The 21654-nt window shown below is 50.8% G+C and overlaps 1 protein-coding gene across 1 annotated transcript in view; it reads right to left on the reverse strand.

Moving 5' to 3' along the window:
• Positions 1–12045: 12045 nt before the first annotated feature.
• DAB2IP (DAB2 interacting protein) overlaps positions 12046–21654 on the reverse strand; it is a 30070-nt gene continuing 20461 nt past the window's right edge. Inside the window, exons 10-14 of the mRNA XM_021711722.1 lie at positions 21598–21654; positions 20713–20865; positions 18854–19047; positions 13454–13541; positions 12046–12498 (exon numbers count right to left, since the gene is read on the reverse strand). Coding sequence (XP_021567397.1) covers positions 12331–12498; positions 13454–13541; positions 18854–19047; positions 20713–20865; positions 21598–21654 — 660 coding nt within the window. The 3' untranslated portion in view covers positions 12046–12330. The remainder of the gene's footprint in view (positions 12499–13453; positions 13542–18853; positions 19048–20712; positions 20866–21597) is intronic.

Here is a 21654-nt window from a genome sequence, read left to right on the forward strand (position 1 = left end):
AAAAAAAAAAAAAAGAAAGAAAGAGCAAATTATTGATCTTTGTGTATTGTGATTCTATTTTTATCTGAAAACTATTTGTTTGGCCAGGCGCGGTTGCTCATGCCTGTAATCCCAACACCTTAGGAGGCCAAAGTGGAAGGATTGCTTGAGGCCAGGAGTTTGAGACAAGCCTGGACAACATAGTCAGATCCTGTCTCTAGAAAAAAAAAAAAAAAGCTGGGCATGGTGGCCTGCAACTGTAACCTCAGCTACTTGGGATGCTGAAGTGGGAGGATCGCTTGAGCTTAGGAGTTCAAGGCTGCAGTGAGCTATGAATACGCCACGATATTCCAGCCTGGGTGATAGCGAAAGACTCTGTTGGTGTGTGCAGGAATAAAGTCTGTCAGAAATCTTGATAAACTGTAAACAATATATAGCTATAAAGAGGGAGATTTGCAGGTAAGGAACTCCCTTTCAATTTTACATATTTCTGTTGGTTTTTTTTAAAAACAGGTTTCAGAAAAAATGTGTACAAGTTTTCAAAATAGGCAAAAAGGATTCCTGGGTCTCCTAAATCCATAACTTGCCTTTCCCTGTCCTTGGGCCACTTCACAGCTCTGTAGGTCGTGAAAAACTGATCACAGTGCATGTGATTCTCACCCACAGCAATGCAAACAGCTGTATTTTACTCTTTTTATGGCTGTAGTATTCCATCGTGTATATGTACTACATTTTCTCTAGTCATAATAATTAAAAATAAAAATGTTATAAAAAAAGAGATGTGGCCTGGTGAGGTGGTTCACACCTATAATCCCAGCACTTTGGAAGGCCAAGGAGGGAGGATCACTTGAGCCCAGGAGTTCAAGAGTAACCTGGGAAACATAGCAAGACCTTGTCTCCACAAAAAAATTGAAAAATTAGCTGGACATGGTAGTGTGTGCCTGTAGTCCCAGCTCCTCGGGAGGCCAAGGCAGAAAGATTGCCTGAGTTCAGGAAGTCAAGTCCGTGGTGAGCTGTGATTATGTCAGTTTGGGGGACAGAGACCCCAACTCAAACCCCCCCCAAAAGATGGTGTCTGATGGAATGTACTTGATTCTTACCCCATGAATAGACTAGCTTTGTATCTACTTGAAATTTTTTTCAACATTTGTGATTGTCTCTATAAGCATGGCTCTTTCGATTTTTCCTTGAATTGGTTGTGACAACTGACTGGCTTCCTGATTAACTAATGAGTTTATAAAATGCCAAACATATGTTCATTTTATATTTGTGTGAGGGTCATGGTTTTACCATTTACAAAAATTCGTTAACACAAGCATTTGTTACTTATATCACTGAAGGTAAACTTGATAAACATTTTTTTTTTTCTGAGTCAGGGTCTCACTCTGTTACCCAGGCTGGAGTGCAGTGACACGATCACAGCTCACTATAGCCTCGACCTCCTGGGCTCAGGGGAACCTTCTGCCTCAAACTCCCAAGTAGCTGGGATTACAGATGCATGCCACCAAACCTGGCTAATTTTTTGGTTTTCTCTGGGTAGAGGTGTGGTCTCACTATATTGCCTAGGTTGTCTCCAACTCCTGGGCTCAAGCAATCCTCCTGCCTTGGCCTCCCAATGTGCCGGCGTCACAGGTATGAGCCACCATATCAGGCTGATAAAACATATTTAAAAGAAGAGTATTCCTGAGACTCTCCAGATGCCTTCTGATTCAGAATTCCCGGGGAACTTCCTCTACCTACTGACTCAGGAGTTCGGGGTCCCCACGCCAGTCCCTGATGGTGCAAAGTCAAGCATCACTATCAGCAAAGTGTGGATACCACCAAGTGTAGGCCCCTAGGAGCCCCACCCTGGTCTTCCCTAGGGATCCGGCACCACAGGTAAGTGGGCTACAGGTCCCTTCACAGCCACTGTCTCAGCAGCTGGGAGGAAGGTCATGGCCAAAGTCAGAACACCATCCTCTGGGAAAGAGACTGCTTCTGTTTCTGACTGGCTGGGTCTGTCAGAGGGAAAGATATCCTGAGCTAGTTTGTGTTCTGGAAGTTTCAAGGATATATAAAAATTAATATCAAAAACGTGTCACAAAAATGGCAATACATTTTAAACACTTATGTTGAATACATGGATTTTTAATACAAATTCATTAAACAGTACAGTGTAATTCCACAGTTCATCAGATAATAAGATCAGGGTCCTAGGGCACTGTGGGCTATGCCTGGAGGTAGGCTCTCGGCATTGGTCAGGAGTCTGGTGACCATCCAGACTGTGTGTACATATCTGGGTTGTCCAGATATGAGGTCCCCTGTCCACCACCTCACTCGGCAGCCACCACCAGCCTCCCCATGTCCCCACCCCACTAGTAGGCACCAGCTGGTATCTGGGAAAGGCATCTCAATTTTGTGTATTTATTGTGTATTCAGCCACTCTGCTGAACAGGAACCATTTTTGGCTGATTCCCAGGGAAATTCTGAGAAGACAATTCTATCTTTTGCCTCTCTTTCCCAATAACTATAATTAGTTTTTTCCTGCCTTTTTGTATTGAAATGTGGCAGAGACCTGCAGCCAAGTCTTGTTTCCTATCTCATTGGAAAGGTGTCTTATGTTCTGCTCTTTAAGGATGATGTTGACTGTTGGTTTGAGATTTTCTTTTCTTCCCCAAATTTTGTCTTTTATTTTTTTTGAAACATGGACTCTCTTTGTCTCCCAGACTGGAGTGCAGTGGTACGATCATAGCTCACTGCCACCTTGAACTCCTGTGATCCTGCCACCTCAACCCCCTGAGTAGCTAGGACTATGGGTGCATACCACCACACCTGGCCAATCTATTTTAAAGATGTATTTTTAAAAGCAAAAGTAAGGGTACTTGGTCCTATACCAGAGGAAGTGAAGGTAAGTTGGAGGCCCAAACTTCACCTGCCTGCAGCCTACTTGTATAGTTAATCCTTACTTGTACTCCATACACATCTCTATAATCAAATCAAATTTAATTTAAAAAAGAAAAACGCAATAAGAAAAAAGTATGTTTATAAGCAAAAGTATGCTAAAAAAAAAACTTAGAAAATACTAATAAGCAAAAAGAGAGTAAAAAACTGAAAGTCATTTATTATTTCATAATTCCTAGGTTAATGTTTTGTTAACACTTGGGTATATATCCCTAATAACAGTAATTATTACTTTAAGATTTTATTACAAAGTTAATGTTATTCTTATAGCAGGTAACATTTATGTATTTATGTGTTGTCAGTACTGTGCTAAGCAGAGAGACGACAAGCATTATTTCAGCAAGTCCTTACAGAAGACCCCTTTGTTATCTCCATTGTATAGTAGGGAAAACTGAGACCGAGAGGCATTCCCAATTTACCGACAGTCACGTGGCTAATCAACAATCATTAAGACTCAAACTCAGTCTCCCTGATGCCCAAACTCAATCTTTTACCTACTCTGCTATCTCCTAATCAGCCTATTTTGCAAATATAATTGAAAAACTAAAGTAGAATTCTCCTGGATGGATAATTCTGTTGTCAGCTTTTACACTTAATTATTAGCATCTCTCAATACCATTTATTCTTATTCTACAAATTTAATGGTTGCATAGCGTTTCATTATATGGATATGTTTTATTTATTTTTTAACTGGCTCTGTATCAAAATGAGAAATAAAAACCAGCAGTGAAGTATTCAAACAAAGCATAAGAATATAAAGCAGAAAGTGCAAGTCCTCCTTTCTCATCCTGCTGAGTCTCAAGACCCAGAGGAAACTGCTTCCACATAGTTCTTCTAGGTATTTATGATATGCAAAATAATTTATTATCTTCCTTTAAAGAAATGGGGGCAGACTGATCTACTGCCTGCTCCTCACCCACCATGTAGCCTGGACATTATTCCAAATCTATACATCCTTTTTAATACACAAAAATCAGGGAGTCACACTTGGCTCTTGCTTGAGCAACGGAAAGGATGGTGGAGCAGTGTCTGGGCCTTGGGAGACAAGAGGAGGAACAGGTTTGAGAGTCAGAAAAGTCAGGGGCTTCACTGCAGACATAACGAGTGTGATGCCTGTGAATTTTCCAAGTGGCGACATCAGGTAGGCACTCAGCCCTGTGAATGTTGAACTCAGGATGCGGTGGGGCTGGGTACAGAAGCGTAGACGTCAACAGAGAATGGATGGCATGTAAGTCCATAGCCACAGTCCCCTGCTGACTCTAGAAAGGGCACACGCTTTTCAATGTACCCCAGTCCTCACACCTCCCCGATGTCTCCCAACACTGGGTCTGAGTGTCATCTCAAGCAGTTCTACTCCAGTTGTTCATTTTTTGTCAGGTCACCAAGGCTTTGGACTTAGTGACTGTGGTGTATTGACAGGGGGTATTAAGAAAAAAACATCTGAACTTGGAACTGAGACAAAAGGAAGGTGACCTGTTATGCCAGCTGGAAATGGGAGGATTGCTCAATGATGATTTCATCGCAGGAGAATGCAACCTGCTGCTTCCTAGAGATTAAAAACCCAGATTCCATGAAGCTACATGATAGCTTGTAGGTTTTCATCAGGTAAAGATACACACCCATTGGCTATAGTTTCACTGCCCCATAGGGCATTCGCTAGTTTTGACCACAGCCAGAGAAAAGCACACAATTGTTCTGACTGGTCTCACCGTAACTATGGTTTCTTACCAGGATCTCAGCAGGAAATCTTAGGCGTATCACACTCTTGGAGGCTGCCATTCCACAATTCTTTTTTTTTTTTGAGTTGGAGTCTCACTCTGTCACCCAGACTGGAGTGCAGTGGCCGCTCCCGGCCACCGCAGCCTCGACCTACTGGGCTCCGGCAATCCTTCCACCTCAGCCTTCCAAGTGGCCGGAATTACAGGCATGCACTACCACGCCCGGCTGATTTTTTGATTTATTGTAGAGATGAGGTCTCGCTGCCCAGGCGGGTCTCGAACCCACGGGCTCAGGCAATCCACTCACCTCAGCCTCCCAAAGGCGCGGGATTACAGGCTGAGCCACCGAGCCCGGCTCATTTTTTGATTTATTGTAGAGATGAGGTCTCGCCAAGTTGCCCAGGCGGGTCATTCTTTCAGGCCCACATGCTCAGGGTCCCAGCGTTCCCTTCCTTCCTCAAGGTCCCTGGCCAAGGCCAGCCTGTGTGGATCAGTGCAGCACTGGCCACATTCTGGAATTTCACAGTCCTGGGCCCCAGAGCAAGTCTTTTTCAATCTATTGCGCTGGGTTTTTTCAATTTGGATGCTTGGTCCTTCCTTCAGCAGTAGAAAATTTGCTTTTATTAATCCTTTGATAATTTTCTCTTCCTTTTACTTTTTCCCTCCTTCAGGAATCGCTAATAGTTGCATGTTAGACAGCCTGAATTGAGCTCCTAGATTTTTTTCACCCTCTCTCCTATTTTCTATGTGTGTATTTTGATGTACTTTCTGGAAGAATGCCTCAACTTTGTGTTCCATCGCTTCTATTGGATATTTTATTTTTATCAAAGAATTTTTTTAGCAGTCAGGAGCTCTTTCTTGATCTTGCTTTCTTTTTCATAGCATCCTGTTCTTGTTTTATCTGAGGATATTATAGTTGTGGGTTACCTTTTTTGAATGTTCATCTGTTTCCTTCTATGGGTTGGTTGACTTGGCCACTCTTTCTTGGTACATGTTTTTCTTGACTGTCTGGCAGGGGTCCTTGGCTGTCTGTGCTTTTCGTGTGTGGTGTGTGTGTGTGTGCGCGCGCGCGCACGCATGCACAGGGTACGCACATGCATACGGTATGCTGATTGGTGGGCGACACTAAGGGATGCTAGGACAGTGACTCAGCCTTTTCATTGGGGAAGTATCTGAAAGCTGTTTTTTCCAAATAACGTTCCAGTCAGCTACCTGGAGGATAGATGCCTGACTCCGGGAGTTGTGAAGGGGGCTGCAGGGGGCAGGCTGGAACATTCTTGAGGGCAGCCTAGACCTCACAGAGCCTGCTTGGCTTTGTATCCCCAAGACCAGCACATACCTGGTTCTCTAGACAGGTTCCCAACACCGGGTACCAGTCTCTGGCCTGTTAGGAACTGGGCCGCAAAGCAGGAGGTGAGTGGCCAGCAAGCCAGCAAAGCTTCATCCGTATTTACAGTGGCTCCCTATCGCTCTCATTACCACTTGAGCTCTGCTGTCAGATCAGCAGCGGCATTAGATTCTCATATATTACAGCGTAATAACAATAAAAGTGCACAATACATGTAGTGTTCTTGATTCATCTCGAAACCATCTCCCCCAAACCCAGGCCACGGAAAAATTGTCTTCCATGAAACCAGTCCCTGATACCAATAGGTTGAGGAACACTGCCCTAGGTAATCAACATCCAGCTCCTTGCAAGGAGATGATGGGGTAGAGCTCCTGGCTGTGCAGAGTAGGGCAAGGGGGCTGGACTTTGGTGCCTGTTCCCAGCCTGGCACCCTTACTGGCTCTGCCTCACACATGCCAGGACCTCCCTCTCCTGAGCCAAACAGGTCATCTCTGGTCAGTCTCTCCCTCTGCTCTGTTAATTTTGCCCGCATTCCTTCACCAGCTTCCATCCTCCCAACTGTTCCAAATTCTCCTGTCTCCTCCCACACTGACAGGGTCCTTATGAGTAAGAACCCTTTTATACATTTCCAGCTAGTACTGTGATTTTGGGGAGGAAAACAGGTAAATGCACATGATCGATATACCTTATTCCATTAGAAGACTGATTTATTTTAAAAATCTAATTCTAATAACTCAATATTTATTTTTTAAACTTTGATGGTAGCTTTTAAAAAAATAAAACATTCCTAATCTTGACATTTCTTGCTTCAAGATGCAGAATACAGTTTGCACTGGTTCTTTGGGCAACTTTCTAAGGTTTTCTTTTTACCTTGGTATATAACCAACTTTGGGTCATATTCCACATGATAATGAAGATAAAAGGTGTGTTCTGTCTAGGGTAAGAGCTTGATGTAGCCCGGCTAATTAGACCACATTAATTATTAAAAGCCTCTAGGCTCTTAAGTTTTTGCCTCCTTGATCTATAATAATTGCATTAGTCTCAAAGGCAATTGTTGCTGTTGATTTTTTTCCTTTGCATTTCCAGCAGTTTTAACTTCTCATTTGATGCTATTTTATTCACAAATAGAGGTATAGAGGTTCACACCATTTGTATCCTCATTATAAGTGAAACAACTATATGAAACAACTCAGAAACAGAAAGTCAAATGCTGCATGCTCTCCCTTACGGGTGGGAGCCACATAATGTGGACACGTGAGTGTCAGTGTGGAATGACAGACACTGGAGGCTCGGGAGGGAGCAGGATGGGGAGGGTGATGAGAAATTACTTCATGGGTACAATGTCCACTATTCGGTGATGAATACCCTAAAAGCTCAGACTTCACCACTACACAATATACCCCCATAACAAAATGGGGGTACCTTGTACCTCTTACATTTATACAAATAAAAACATTTTAAAACGCTTCCTATCAACAGGAAATGATTCCTCTCTGTCTCACTCACTGCTGTCTCCTTGAGTTAAGTGAACTTCATGAGCACCTCCCCAGCTGACAGGCAGCGGTCCCCAAGCACGGGGCTGGGACTTAGCCACACAGAGGTAAAGGACGGTAGAAGGGTTTTGATGGCGGGCGAGCACGGGGTGAGGGTGCGGAGCTGCCAGGCCCTGCAGGCAGTGTGCTTTTGGGAAATGCAGCTGAAAGGCAGAGAAGACCCAGCCTGGAGCAGGTGGAGACCTGGTACTTTAAAATGTGGGGGAACGGGGGTGTGTGGCGGGGGGCTGGAGGTCTCGGAGCCATGAAAGCAGCAAGAGGATATGGGACCGCCTGGGGAAGGAACAGGTGCCTCCTCTCCTGCAGCCGTGGAGGGTTGGTGTGGCTGGGCTGGTAGTGGGCCTGGAAGGGGCAGAGGGTCCCCCAGTGTGGGAGGAGGTGGGCTCTGAGAAGGGCCGGCTGGAGACCAGAAGAGAGGTACAGTGTGGAGGAAAAGGATGGAGGATGCGGGGAAAAGGCCTAGCTGAGAATGGAGCTGGGAGGGAATCCACATGGGCACGGGCACAGGCTGAGCTGGGGTGTGTTTTTTCCTGCAGTGCTTGGCCACCTAGGGCGCAGGTTTTTTGGTGAACCTGGGCCGATGTGGTTAGGAGAGGGGTTGGGGAGGAAGCCTGGTCTGGGCCTGGTGGAGAAGGCAGCGAGGGCGCCACTTCGGGCAGGAAAGGGGCCTTGGGTAGCTGGTGCCAGCACAGATGAGGGAGGGCAGGTGCTGAGCCTGCAGAGCAGCATGGCTGGTGCTTTCCTAAGGTGGTGGGACCCAGGAGGGGCTGGAGGGTGGTGGATCCCAGTAGAGGCTGGCCAACGTTGTGGGGGCTCCCATGGGAGACTGGAAGGGAAGAGCCTAAGGCCAAGAGTGCTGGATGGTGGAACACAGGGGCAGCTGGCAAGGGTCCCCAGTGAGCGCTGCACTGGCCAGTGGCTCAGCTGTACCCTGATTCTCATTGGCTGCAGGGGCAACAAGAGGGACGGGCCTGGGCCCTTTCTGGAGGGATGCTGAACACCCAGAGCTCAAATCCTTGGCTGGAGCCAGAGGCCCCTGTGCAGGTGACAGACCTGGGGCTCCATCTAGCGAGCTGACCAGATGTAGCCCTGCCCTTGAAAGAACCTCAGCCCAGACAGTGTCCAGTTTCTTAGGAGCTGGGGCTGGAGCCGGAGTCTGGACTAATCCCCTCAAAGCCAGTCTCCCCGTGAGTGCACCCCTGGGGTTACTGTGCACTGAAAGATGCCAAGCAGGACCCAGGGCAATCCCCTGGGCGTAGGTGTTGCTGAAGGACCTTGGGAGCTGGTTCGTTCTAAGGCCCTGGGTTCAGCCCTGTAGGTAGGTCTGGGTCAGGACTCTGGCTTTCCAGGTTGGATGCTGGGCAATGTTTGGTCCGGCTCAGCTATGATCTGCTCATGAGCCTAGGCCAATCTCTTCTTCCTGGTCTCTTCCCTCTTCGAGGTAGACTCCAGTGTGGATGAGAAAGCATTTCATGCAAAGCTTGGAGGGAGCAGGGACCACTCTACCACCTGGGAGGCAGCAAGACCCACAAGGCCTCCCGTCCAAGCATGTCAGAGCCAGGGAAGGGCCTTTAAGAGATCATCCACTTCACTCCCTGGCATGGAGAGACCCCAAGACGGAGGGTGGGGAGTATCCCAGATCACTTGGTGAGCCAGGCTGGCCAGGAGACCACCACATTGACTTTAGGGTTTCCCCTACCCACAACTGCCACCAGGTATACCGAGTGCTGGGGTCCCTTTGGTAAAAGACAGTATTGGCCCCAAATGCAACATCACCTCTGTCCCACAGCTGAATGGAGATGCAAGCCAGGCTTAAAATAGCTAAATAAATCTTTAATATTTCTAATTGCAAATGTACAGAAATTGCACAGCCACACAGAGTCTTAGAACACCAACAACTTTCTCTGTACATTATTACATAGTTCAAAGCCACAGCTGGAGGGAGACGCTCCAGCCAAACTCCAATGTTTTGCATTTTTCCTTTTCACATACTTACAAAGGTTGGGGGAGGGGGGAACCACAGTGTGGGGATGGGGGACTTTGTGGCTGAGTGTGTAGAAAAAAGAGGGGCTGTATCCCTGTACAGTCTGGCTCCCGCAGACGGATGGGCATAATGGGAGGTGTACCTTGGGCAGATGCTCTGGGGGACAGGGGCATGTGGAGCTCTGACCTTGGTCCCCCACCCCCCTTTCTGGGCAGTCAGAAAAAGTCCTCACTTAGAGGAGGTTTGGCAGTTTCCTTCATGCTGAACTTATAAAAAGTTAAGCAAAGAGAGTCAGGCTTCTGTGTCTGTAGGGGAGGGATCAGCTTTCTCTAGCACAGTTTGGTCTTGATGACCAGGGGGCCCTGGGGCCGTGGTCTTTCCCAACAGGGACTGACCTCTGGCAACCCTGGCCCTGGCTGCAGGTGGGGACTAGCACCCAGGACACAGGCTCTCTGTGGCCTCGGGCGGGAGCTCCCATTACTGGCTCTATCAGGGCGTGTGTCCCCAGCGGCCCCCACCCAGACAGCACGCTGCAAAGCCAACACAGAAATGCCACAGGCAGGAAACAAATACAAACACCAGGTCCCAAACCTCTTCCTCCTGCCCAACGCTGATCTCTGTATGAAGGAAGAAAAGAAAAATCCTTGGAGAGCAGCAGTCCCGGCCAGCCCTCGGCAGCACCAGGACCCAAGGACTATGTACAACCGTCAGGTGAAGTAGTTACATTACAGTCAAACACCAAGAACATTTACAAAAATCGTCAGACTTGCAGTTAAGATAAAAATCTGTGAAGTCTGTACACTTTTACAGTTTTTGCACTAGGTAAATAAGGCTCTCGCCTGAGAGCTCACCCCCCGCCCAAGGGCAGTCGGCACAGCCACAGCGGCTGGCCTCCACACCTCCTGCCCAGGCCCGGAGACTCCCCGTATCGGTCAGGGTACTCCAACGAGGGCGTGCTACGAGGCATCGGCGGGAGGGGGCTGTGGGGAGGAGGGCAGGGCTCACCGGGCCGCGGGAGGACGAGACTGGAGCCAGGCCCTGCCTGTGTGGTCACCCTGGTCTGAGACACGTAGGCGTAGGGGTGGGGGCGGGACAGAGGAGGGGGGCAGGAAGGGGTTGGCATGGGCCTCCTCTCTTCCTGAGGCCTTTGGACCTGGTGGCCCAGCCCTCCCTCCAGCAGCATGTGTCTCTAGCCTAACTCAATTGTAGGTTGCATCTAGTGTCTCCCCAGAGCAGCCACCATCGCCTGGCCCCGAGCCCGAGGTGGGGAGCAGCGTGGCTCTGTGCCACCCCTCCGGCACTTCTACCCCTCCGGGAGGGCTTCTGTAGCATATTCCTGCTGCAGGGACAGAGGGGTGGCCCCTGCAGCTTGCCTGGCTCTGGGTTTGCTGCCTGGGAAATGCCCAGCTCCCACCCTAGGTCACTGGGGACCAGAGCTTGGGATCTGCGGGGCTGGGAACAGAGAGGGGCTGGGAATGGACAGGGGCCGAGAGAGATCCAAGCTCCCGCCCATCTATGTCCCACAAGGTGGGGAGGGGCAGATAAGCTACAGAACAGCCTAGAGCTGAGGAAAACCAGCCCCAGCTGTGGGGTGTGCCCCTTCCCTGTCTGCAGCGCCTGGGTCCTCGGCTGGGGGCCGAGGAGGGTGAGGAGGAGGCGGCCGCACACGCGGGGCCTGGTGCAGGCCGCTGCTGTCTTGGAGAGGGAGCAAGTCTAACATCCTCCAGGGCCGCTATTTCCCATGCAGTGCGCACGCTCAAATTAAAAGGCCCCTGTGTTCCAGCAAGCGAGCAAGCGGGCTTTTGTTTCTAATGCATACTGTGAAAGGAAAAAAAATCACAGTTATCCACCTTCTCAGGGCCTGTGGGCATCAGATTTTTTTTAAACCATCAATCAGAGGAAAGATGACCTCTTCTCTCAGGGCAAGCACCAGGTGGTCATTCACTATGGGCTACTGTGCCCTGGGTGCACTGGCCCCAGAAGGCAGATACAGTACACAGGGCCCTCCAGCCAGCTCAGCCCAGATCTTTGGCTTCTGGGAGTCCCAGAGCGTCAGCCTGGGCCTGCGTGGGAAGTGTGGGGCGCTCCGGGCCTGCCCTACAGCTATGAGGGCCCGAAGAAAAAGCCACAGTCTTCACATGGTCTGTTCGCAGGGAAGGAGGTGCAGGGTGGGGGTCTGGGGACAGGCACAGAGGGGTGGTGGGTGTGAATCCTCAGTCTTCACAGCCAGAGGGGCCCGACAGGCTGCATGCAGTGGCAGGGGCTCAGAGTGGAGATGGGCAGGGGACCCCGACCACCTGCCCCTGTGTCCTCCCCACCGTCTCCCTGCCTGCCAACTGGCCTGCCAGGGGCAGGTCCCACAGCGCAGAGCCTGGCTGCCAGGAAGTCCTGGGCCCCTAGCCCTTGAGTCGCCCCCTCCAGGCAGCCCCCCTCCCTGGCGAGGGTGTGGGGACACATGCACTCTGCCAGGTGGAGGCCAAGGTGACACGCGCCGCATTCAGGAACCAACAGACATGTTTCTGGAGGGCCCCTACCCCACAGGCTGCCCCCGCTCCCCGGCGTGCAGTCTCTTCTGCCCACACCCCACACGCTCTGGGCAGGAAGCGCAGGGGGAGCGGCTGGTGACCCCGCCTCACGCTGCTTCAGTCTCTCGCGGCTCCCTCTGCAGCCGCCTCCTGGACGGCGGCGGGGAGGGGAGACTCGGCCTCCTGGACCACCCGCGCTGGGGCGCTGGGGCTGCGACCGTGGGGGCCGCCCCAGGCCGAGACCCCGCCCTTGGCCACCACAGTCCCCCTCTCCTCGGGCGGGTTAGCAATTGCTGCTGTTTCTGAACTCGCCGTTCTCAGTAATCTGCAATTTGGTGGGGTTGGTGGGGGAGATGCCGTTACGGGCTTGCATGCTGTACCTCTCTTTCAGCTGGGTCAGGGCGCTCATGAGGCGGGCATTGGCGGCATCCAGCGAGGCAATGCGCTTCTCCTGTGGACAAGGGAAGAGTGAGGGAGGCCGTATGCGCCTGTGAGGAGCACTGGGAGGGTGGCGGGGGTGGCCTGGAGGAGACAGAGGACCAGGGTGCAGTGCTCACAAAGGGCGAGGAAGGCTCCAGGCTGTGGAGCAGCTGGCGGGTGGGGGAGGGAGGAGGCCTCCACCGTCTCATGGCGGCAGCCGCATGCCTGCCTCTCGCCCTTGACAGAGCAGCTCTTGGTGGCACGGTCTGTCAGCTGCCTGAGGGTCCGAGTGGGCACCCTCACTCACATGTGTGTGCGGGCGGTACCCCAGAGGTCACAGGGCCTGGCCAGTCCGTGCAGTTTAGAGTCTGAGTGAGGCCTGGCCTGCCCCTGGGTGAGAGAGGCAAGGCACTCAAGCCCCGAGTGAAGGAGACGCTATCTCCCAAGGGGCGGGGTCCCTTGCGTCTTTGGCGGAACACTGACCTGTACGCAGATGAGAAAACTACCAGGCGAGGCAAGAACCACTGGAAAGGAGTACACAAAACAATCCCAGCAACGGCACATGTTTCCACCAGCTAGAGTGGGCCTGCGTCCCTTTCATGTCTCCCCCAATGCAATTTAGAAGCCTCAGCTCTGGGTAAGAGCCCCGTTACTCCCCCTACCCAGACACGGTCGCCACCATCCTCAGTCTCCCCCACTCCCCTCCTAGTAGCTTCCACTCTTTGGTCAGCACCCCTAGTGAAAGGTAATACCCACTGAGTGCCTCAGCAGGGGAGGAGCTAGCCCTCCCCTTTCACCGCCTGTCCTAGTGAGCTTGTGGCCCACTGAGACCACAGGTCCAACTTCTCAGGGCAGAGATCCTGGTGTCTTATTACCTCTTGCTTCCTCAGGGAGGTAGAACTGGGGATGTAGAGAAGCCAAAGTCACCCTCTCCTAGCCCAGGTCCTCTAAGACCTGTGGCTGACCAAAGGGCCAGAGCCCCTCACCTGGGCATCAATGATCTTCTGTTTGGAGTCGACAGCTGCTTGCATTTCCGCATGGTCCTTCTTCAGTTCCTCCTCTACTGACATCAACCTGGGGCCAGAGAAAGGGACAGTCAGGCTGGCACAGGAGAGAGCAGATGAGGGCACTGTAGGAACAAGCCCATCACACCTGCACTGAGAGGGACATGCTAGGAGAGCCCCCCTCCTTGGGCCACACTCACTCTCCTACCTGCCTGGGGCGGAGGCCCTCAAATTGCCCCTAGCAACGGACACGAGCTGGGGCTGCCCCTTTCTCACCTCCATGGCCCACTCTCCAGGCTCTGCTCCTAAATCCGCAGAAGCCCCTGGGGCTGCCCCTTTCCTGATGTTCTTCCAGGAGTCAAGAGGGTGGAAGTGGGTATCATATCACAACTCCCGGAGCCAGGCAGGAGGTGCTATGTCTCAGCACTGGTGGGCGGGTGGGAAGATGAAAACACTGAGGGCTCTACAACTTTCCCCAACCAGCCCCTGCCATAGTCACTAAGGCTGTGTGGGCTCTGTGCTGGGCACTCAAGGGACCCAAAGCACCCAGTCCAGGCCTTTCCCTCAAGGAGTTCACAAGACAGCAGGGACACAGCCACGTCTATGAGTGACGACACCCTGCAGGCTGTGGCTGCGCCAAGCAGGAAGCTCAGGTCCATGGAACAGAGAGCAGGAAGAGCCACCTCTCCTAGAGGGTGGGGAGGGGGGTCACACACCAAAACGAGATATCTGTAGGACAAGTCCACTAGCGTGGGGATGCACAGAGGAGCGGGGAAGACATCACCTGCAGGAATGTGGGAGTGGGCAGGATGGCCCTGTCTTGGTTGTCCCTTCCCTGGGAACCTCCTAGTCCCCAACCAACCTGGCCCCGAGGCACCATCACTGCTTGGCATGCCTACCTTCCCACTTTCTCCTTTGGCTTCGGGACCCTACACTTCCTGGGTCTGCCAAGACACCTTGTCCTGTCTGCCCCAGGAGGTGGGGGGTTCATGGGGCTCTGCAGACTGTTCTCAGATGAGCCTGCCTACACCCAGGCTTCTTTCCGTCCCTGCCTGCACAACTTCTCCAGCTCAGGGAAGCAGAGAGGCCTCCTCGCACTTGGGCAAGCACTTCACCTGCTCACAGCAAACACACAGGGAGCTGCAGTGCTGGGCAACTCTGTGCAGGGCTGCAGGGAGGGCAATGGTTCAGGGCACACTGACCAGGGGGAGGGAATGGGGCCTCTGAGGTAGGTTTCCCAATGTAGGAAGGGAAGACTGACAAAAGCCTGTGTGTGTGGAGTGGATGGGGAAGGATTAGAAAGTATCATTAAAAGAAATTATGTTGGACAGCATGGTTGGTTCCAGGTTCTTGCTATTGTGAACAAAAGAGGATTGGATTTTTTAAAATGTGGTACATATACACGATGGAATACTATACAGCTATAAAAAAGAACAAAATCATGAATTTCACAGCAACCTGGATGGAACTAGAGTCTATAATACTGAGTGATCTCTCACAGAAACAAGGATCTGAGTATCACATGTTCTCACTCATATAGTGGACCCTGAACATCTATTGTAATACTATAAGAAAAAGATTGACAGTGGTGGGAAACTATGGGGGAGAGGGTGGGGAAGGGAGGTGGGATTAACGGTAGTCAATATCTGTCTGGGGATGGGAAGAAACCCCTTATCAACAAGGGTGCCTGGATGATGCATATTTGTATACCTAACCATTAACTGTATCCCACAACTTTAAAATAAAAAATATTGATAAAAAAAAAGAAATTATGTTGAAAGGAAATTATGCCTTAACAAACTAGAAACTGGACACAACATCTGACACTGATACTCAGTTCTCTGAGACAGAATAGGCAATGTGGTATGGTGATTCCTACGGGGAGGAAAACCAACAAGGTGAGCCCAGCTCACAGCAGGAGGGGCAGCCAGCAGCTTCACAGAGTTGGGACAGGGAGTTCAGGAAGGTCTATGTGTGCGGGATATGTGGGGGCAGAGCACCCAACAGACAAAGATGCAGAGAAACAGCATGGTTTTCTCCCAAGGGGGGGATCCCTTGTGCTTTTGGCGGAATAACGACCTGCATGCAGATGAGATAATTACCAGGCTAGGCAAAAATTATTGGAAAGGAGTAAACGAAACAGTCCCAGCAACGGTTCATGCTTCTACCAGCTAGAGTGGAAAGATGAGCTAACATGGGGCACCCACCAGAATCTCAGAAGGAAACCGCCTCCACAGGAGGCCCAAATTAGGCCTTAACTAGAGACTCTGCCGGATTCACCCTACAAAGCATAAACATAAACCTCAAAAGGATTAAGCTGATCCCAAGACACCTCATTGTATCCCAGGACAAGGTCCAAAAGTATTTATATAAACACAAAAACAACCAGCATCTAATTGTGTACAATTCACAATGCCTGGCATCCAACCAACAATTACCAACTATGCAGAGAGGTAGGAAATAAAACCCATAACCAGGAGGAAAATTAATCTAAAAACAGACTCAAATGTCACAGATGATAGAACTTGCAGACAAGGACACTGAAACAACAATGTATTATACATACATTCTATATCTTCAAAAAACAGAAGAAAGCATGCGCCTGATAAGAAGAAAAATGGTTGGAATTTAAACCAAAATGTAATTCTGGAGGAGAAGAATATAATTAGCTGAAATGAAAAACGACTGGATAAGATTAATGTCAGATCAGATACTGAAGAAGAAATGATTAGCAAACTTGAAATTGTCTAAGATTAAAAAAACAGGAAAAAATGAAAAAAGAAAACAGCAGAGCATCAGTGAGATATGAGACAGGAGAAAACAGCCTAACGTACGTGTGGTAGGAGTCCCAGAGAAAGAGACGGGGGAGGTGGGACTGTATGCCTGCAAATCCAACCTCTAAGAAACTCGAAGAAAGCCACACCAATGCACATCATCACCAATTACTGACAGTCATGATGAAGAAATATATCTCCTTAACGGCCAGAGGAAAAAGATACATTAAGTACAGGGAACAAAGATAATGACAGAGTCCCTGTCATGATAGCCTGAGGGTGAGGGCCACAAGCGGTCCACTGCCTATTTTTGTAAATAGTTATCTCACACAAATAGTTCTGCTATAACAGCATAGCTGAGTTGTTGCAACAGAGACCATATGGCCTAGAAAACCTAAAATACTTATTATATGCCCCTCTATAGAAAGTTTGCCAACTGCCCTACAGCAGCAAAGAGATATAGCTAATAAGTCAATAAAAAAGATAAAATGGAATCATAAAAAATACTTAGCGCAAAACAAGGCAAGAGAAAAAAGGAAGAACAGATGGCACAAATAGGAAACAAACAGCAAGATAATAGATTTAAACATAATTACAACAATAATTACATTAAATGTAAATGGCCTAAACATTCCAATTAAAGGGCAGAACCTGTTAGATAAAAAGCAAGACCCAATGATAAGGTGCCTGTAAAAGAAACTCACTTCATATATATAAATATGTACTATGGTTTGAATGCTCGTGCTCCAAGCTGCCCCCTAAATTCACGAGGGCTTTCCCCATGAATGGAATTAGTGTCCATATAAAAGAGGCCTGAGGAAGCTTATTCACCCCTTCCACCCTGTAAGAACTCAGCCACAAGACACCATATGTGAAGCAGATAGCCGTCACCATACAATGAATCTGCTAGTGTCTTGATCTTGGACTTCCCAGTCTCCAGAACTGTGAGCAGTACATTTTGGTTTATAAATCACCCAGTCTAAGGTATTTTGTTATAGCAACCTGAATGGACTAAGACAGTGGGTTAAAAGCATAAAGATGGTAAAAAATATACCACACTAACACTAATCGAAAGGAAGCTGGGCTGGCTATATCAATATCAGACAAGGTAGATTTCAGAGCAAGGAATATTACGAGGAATAAGGAGGATAATTTTATAACGATAAAGAGGTAAGTTCATTAACAGTACATAACAAGCCTAAATATGTATGCATCCAAGAACAGAATTTCAGTGTACATAAAGCAAAAATAGAAATGAAAGGAAAAACAGACAAATCCATAGTTATGATGAGACATTTCAATATCCTTTTCTCAATAATCGATGGAGCAAGAGTAGACAAGCAGACAGAAAAGCCAGTAAAGTCAAAGAAGATTTGAACAACACCATCTACCTAACTGACACTTACATTAGGGAGGAAATATACTAGGATTGGCCAGTAGAATTAAATGTGTTAAGCAAACCTCTGGATTCAGAAGAGTATGCACTTCTTAGAGAATCAACACAATGTGAAGAAGGTGGTGAAGTGGAATAGAGTTTCCATTCTTGGAACTGCATACACCAAGGTGAGCCAAGGGCAGAGCTGGAGGTCAAGTGAACAGTATGTTTTCAGTCACCCCATTTCCACTCATGTTACTACTTTACAAAGAAGTAAACCGCAAGTAAATGAAGCAAACAACAGTCAGGAGCAGAGAAACAGGTGGATAAATAGGAGGAATTTAGAAAGGGTTTATACTGTGGACAAAGCATGGGCAGGGAGGACTTCCTGACTCCTGCACACCTGCCCAGTCTAACCAGGTGATGGGGTCTTAGACCATGCAGATAAACAAGACATAAAGCCACACTGTCTCTCCTCTTGTGCCTGGTATTACTGTGGCCCTGTGTTGACTGCGCTCCCTGCCTACAGACACCAAGGCAGGTAAGCCTACCTGACTCCAGGCAGAGAGAGATAAGGAAGTCAATACAGGACCCAACATAAGCCTTTAATAAAGACAACAGTCAGCCTTAAAGCCAGCTGTTCCCCTAGAAATTCCTGGATAACCCAGGAACCTTAAACTGGCCATGTCTATTCCTCTCCCTCCCCATCCAAATTACTGCTCTTACAGTTCTGTCTTGTAACCAACCGGTGCCCTGATACATTCATACCTGGATGCCCTTAGTAGTAATCTGGGCTTATTCTGTGTCTACTCTCACCTTTACCTGCATGTAACTGACATTCATTCCCATTTTTCCTGCCCTGAACCAGGTGCTATCTTTTCTAGTCCCCCAAATCCAGCTTTACACTCTGGAGAGTGTTTCCCAGATGATGCGACCCCTCACAGGGCAGACCTTCTGGAAACTGCTCTGGCTGGTCCAGCCTCACTTCTGCCACCCCAACTTTGCTTCGCCTTCATCTGCTACCACTGTACCATGTGGGGCTGCCCATCCTCTGAGCCACCTCTTGCTGCCAGGCCTTACGCACAGCCCCACTGCCTGGGACACTCTTCCTTCCCCTCCCCATGCTCTGCATATCCTTCAGTCAATCATCCCCCATCTGGGGCCTCCTGCAGGGCTGTGGATGGCTGCACTGTCTGTGCACGCGGGCTGGGCCAGGGCAGGCGCGGGCCCCACCTGCTGATGATGCCCTTCATCTGTATGTCCTTGTCCTCCTGCTGCCGCCGCAGCCGCTCCTCACCCTCCTCTAGCCGTGCCTGGTACTCCAGCACCAGCTTCTGTGTCGTCTCCTCCTGACACTTGAACAGGGTCTCATACTCCTCCAGCTTCTTGGTGGAGATTCGCAGCTTGTCTTGCAGCACTGCCAGGTCCTGCCGGTTGGGCAGCGTGCCACGGGCACAGCACCCAGGACAGAGAGAACGCAGCCTCATCAGCCCAGGCGGGAAGGCAGGGAGAGACGGAGTCTGGGCAGATGTGACCCGCCCACCTGACACAGCAACGAGATGCCCTGGGAGCCCAGCCAGTAAGATCCAGACCTGTCCGCAACCTGGGGTCTCTCCACTCCAAGCTCCCAGCCTGATTTATGTGGCTATGAGGGGGACGAAGACAATCCAAAATCACGGGAGTAAGGGTGTACCTAAGGTCTTGAACCTTCCATAACAGAGATCTGTGAAGCACAGGGGACAGCACCCCAAAAGATGAGGGCTCTATAGGAGGGAAAACTAAGATCCAGACAAAGTGACCCATCACATGGAGTGACTGGCCAGCAGTAAGATCCAGGCTTCCCAGTCTTTGTTGGCCCTGAAGCCAGGGGGTGGCAGTGGCATGGGGAAATGTGGAGAGGGGTTCAGGCTCTCTGGATGTGACTCAACCCAGCACAAATGCCAGCCATCAGGTCAGTGAAGGGGTGTTGAAGAAAGGGGGAAGCTGAGCAGGCTGGACAGAGGGGCCAGGTGCTCCACACAGGAGGGAAGCAGGGTCAACAGAATCGAGAAGGGCCAGATGCCATGAGAACACAGGCACTAAGGGAGGCAGGGAGCCTGGGGGGAGGCCAGGCCTCCTCACTCCCGAGCCAAACTCTGGCTCCTGGAGCTCAGTGTGTGTCCCCTGCTCTCTGGTCCCCTTCACATAATTATGGTGAAAGCAGGTGGATGCAGCAGGCCAGGGGATGGCGGAGGGCGGCGGGATGCAGCATGGAGATGGACCTCGCTGAGGTCGGAAGAGGGAGCTCTGACACCCAACCCAGTGCCCTTGCTCAGAGGCTGCCACAGGCTCTCGTGGGGCCCGAAGGTAAGAACACCCAGAGGGAAGTTGAGACATGCCTGCCATTCTGGGGGCCTTGCACTGGGTCCTCTATCTACCTGGACCTTGATTTCTAGTGGGAGACAAGAACTATCCAGGGACCCAGGGTGGCTGCTGCAACTTGGAAGTTTTAGGGGCTGGTCGAAGCACCCTCTGCCCCAGCAAATGCTGGGTGTTGGGGTGGGAAAAAATATCCCACTGGCCATCTGACCCCACCCTCGCCTGGCAACTCTTTCTGTTTCTTTCCCAGGCCCTGGTGGAGACCAGAGCTGGGAAGAGCCAGGCTATGGGCAGGCACAAGTCTGGGGGAACTGGCTGGGCGGCTGCCCTGGTGCCCCATACCTCCCTCTCCTTGTGCATGAGGCTCTCCCAGAGGGCCTCTGTATGCCTCTCTGGTACCCTCGGCCCTCAAGCCCCAGATCCCAGAAGTTCAAATGCCTCCATCGCCTGAGCTAAGGAGCCCTCCCAGAAGGTCCATCACCAGAGTCCGGGAATCTGGATCCAAGACCATGTCCAGGGGATGCTGATATGAACACAGGAAACCTCAGGTCTAAGCTAAATCCCTCCTACCACTCTTCTTTCAGATCCCACTGGCTACTCTCCTCACGTGGGATGGGAGCTCAGAGGGGAGTGGCCACTGGCAGGAACACAGCACCCCCTCCGCAAGGACTCTGGGGGAGACTCTTGCCAGCTGCCACCGGGAGTAGCCCCGCCCTGCCAGGGTTCAGCATTACCTTTTCTGCTTGGCTGAGCTCCTCCTTACTCCTTAGCCTATCCCTTTGGGGGGGGTCTGGGCCCAGGCCCTCGTCTTCTAACAACTGCGCGTTCATGGTCAAGAGCCAAGCGGCCGTGCGGTCCAGGGCATTGGGGCTCACGGGTGAAGGGCCCTACAATGAAACACAGCTGTGAGGGGCTGGAGGGAGGCGTGGGGAGGGGGAAGGGCAGGGATGGTGCCAGGTGAGCCACGGGGACAAGCGGCTCAGGGAGCAGCAGGAAAGGAGGGGGCCTCCAGCTGACCGGGCGCCTACCGAGGCAGCCCTCCCCCAGGGAAATGTCCCCGGACGGCAGCCAGAGGCGGGGCCTGTTAACAGCCTGGGTGATCTCCTGAGCACCGCACTCTGCACTGAGGTGACAGCAAGTGAGCCTGACACTGGGGACGCTGTGGTGGGCTGAGCCAACAGGTGGATGGGGCTGGGCTGGGCAGTCAGTCCAAAGCATGTCCACTCTATGGACTGCAAAACCCTTTGGGAGGGAGTGTGGGGCCAGGGTGACTCTACTTTGGGCTGGAGGTTTTACAGGCTTATTAGGACTGGCAGTGGATGGGCCCCTCCCTCTTTCTCTCTGCTCCCCGCCTGTTCTTGGGGAAACAGGCTGAAGGCCCCTGAGTTCCCTAAAGCCACAGTGTCCCTGGTTCACTGGATTCAGGCAGGAGCTGGGTGCAAGGGAGGAGGTGGGGGCGATTGCGGCAGGCTGGTGGGATGGGCGGGACATGGCAGCATTGCATGGGATGGCGGTTGGTGCAGGTGGAGGCGAGATGACCCAGGAGGAGCACGAGATGGGGAACGATGGCCCACCTAACCCAAGAGCCCAGTCCCGCCCTCTGACAGTGGCACACTGACCTGCTTGTGCACCGCGCGAGGCTTCAGCTCTGGGCTGTCCCCCTTGGAGGAAGAGGA

This window comes from Carlito syrichta, unplaced genomic scaffold, assembly GCF_000164805.1.
Source record: "Carlito syrichta isolate Samal-C Ts95f unplaced genomic scaffold, Tarsius_syrichta-2.0.1 Scaffold302529, whole genome shotgun sequence".
NCBI classification, from domain to species: domain Eukaryota; kingdom Metazoa; phylum Chordata; class Mammalia; order Primates; family Tarsiidae; genus Carlito; species Carlito syrichta.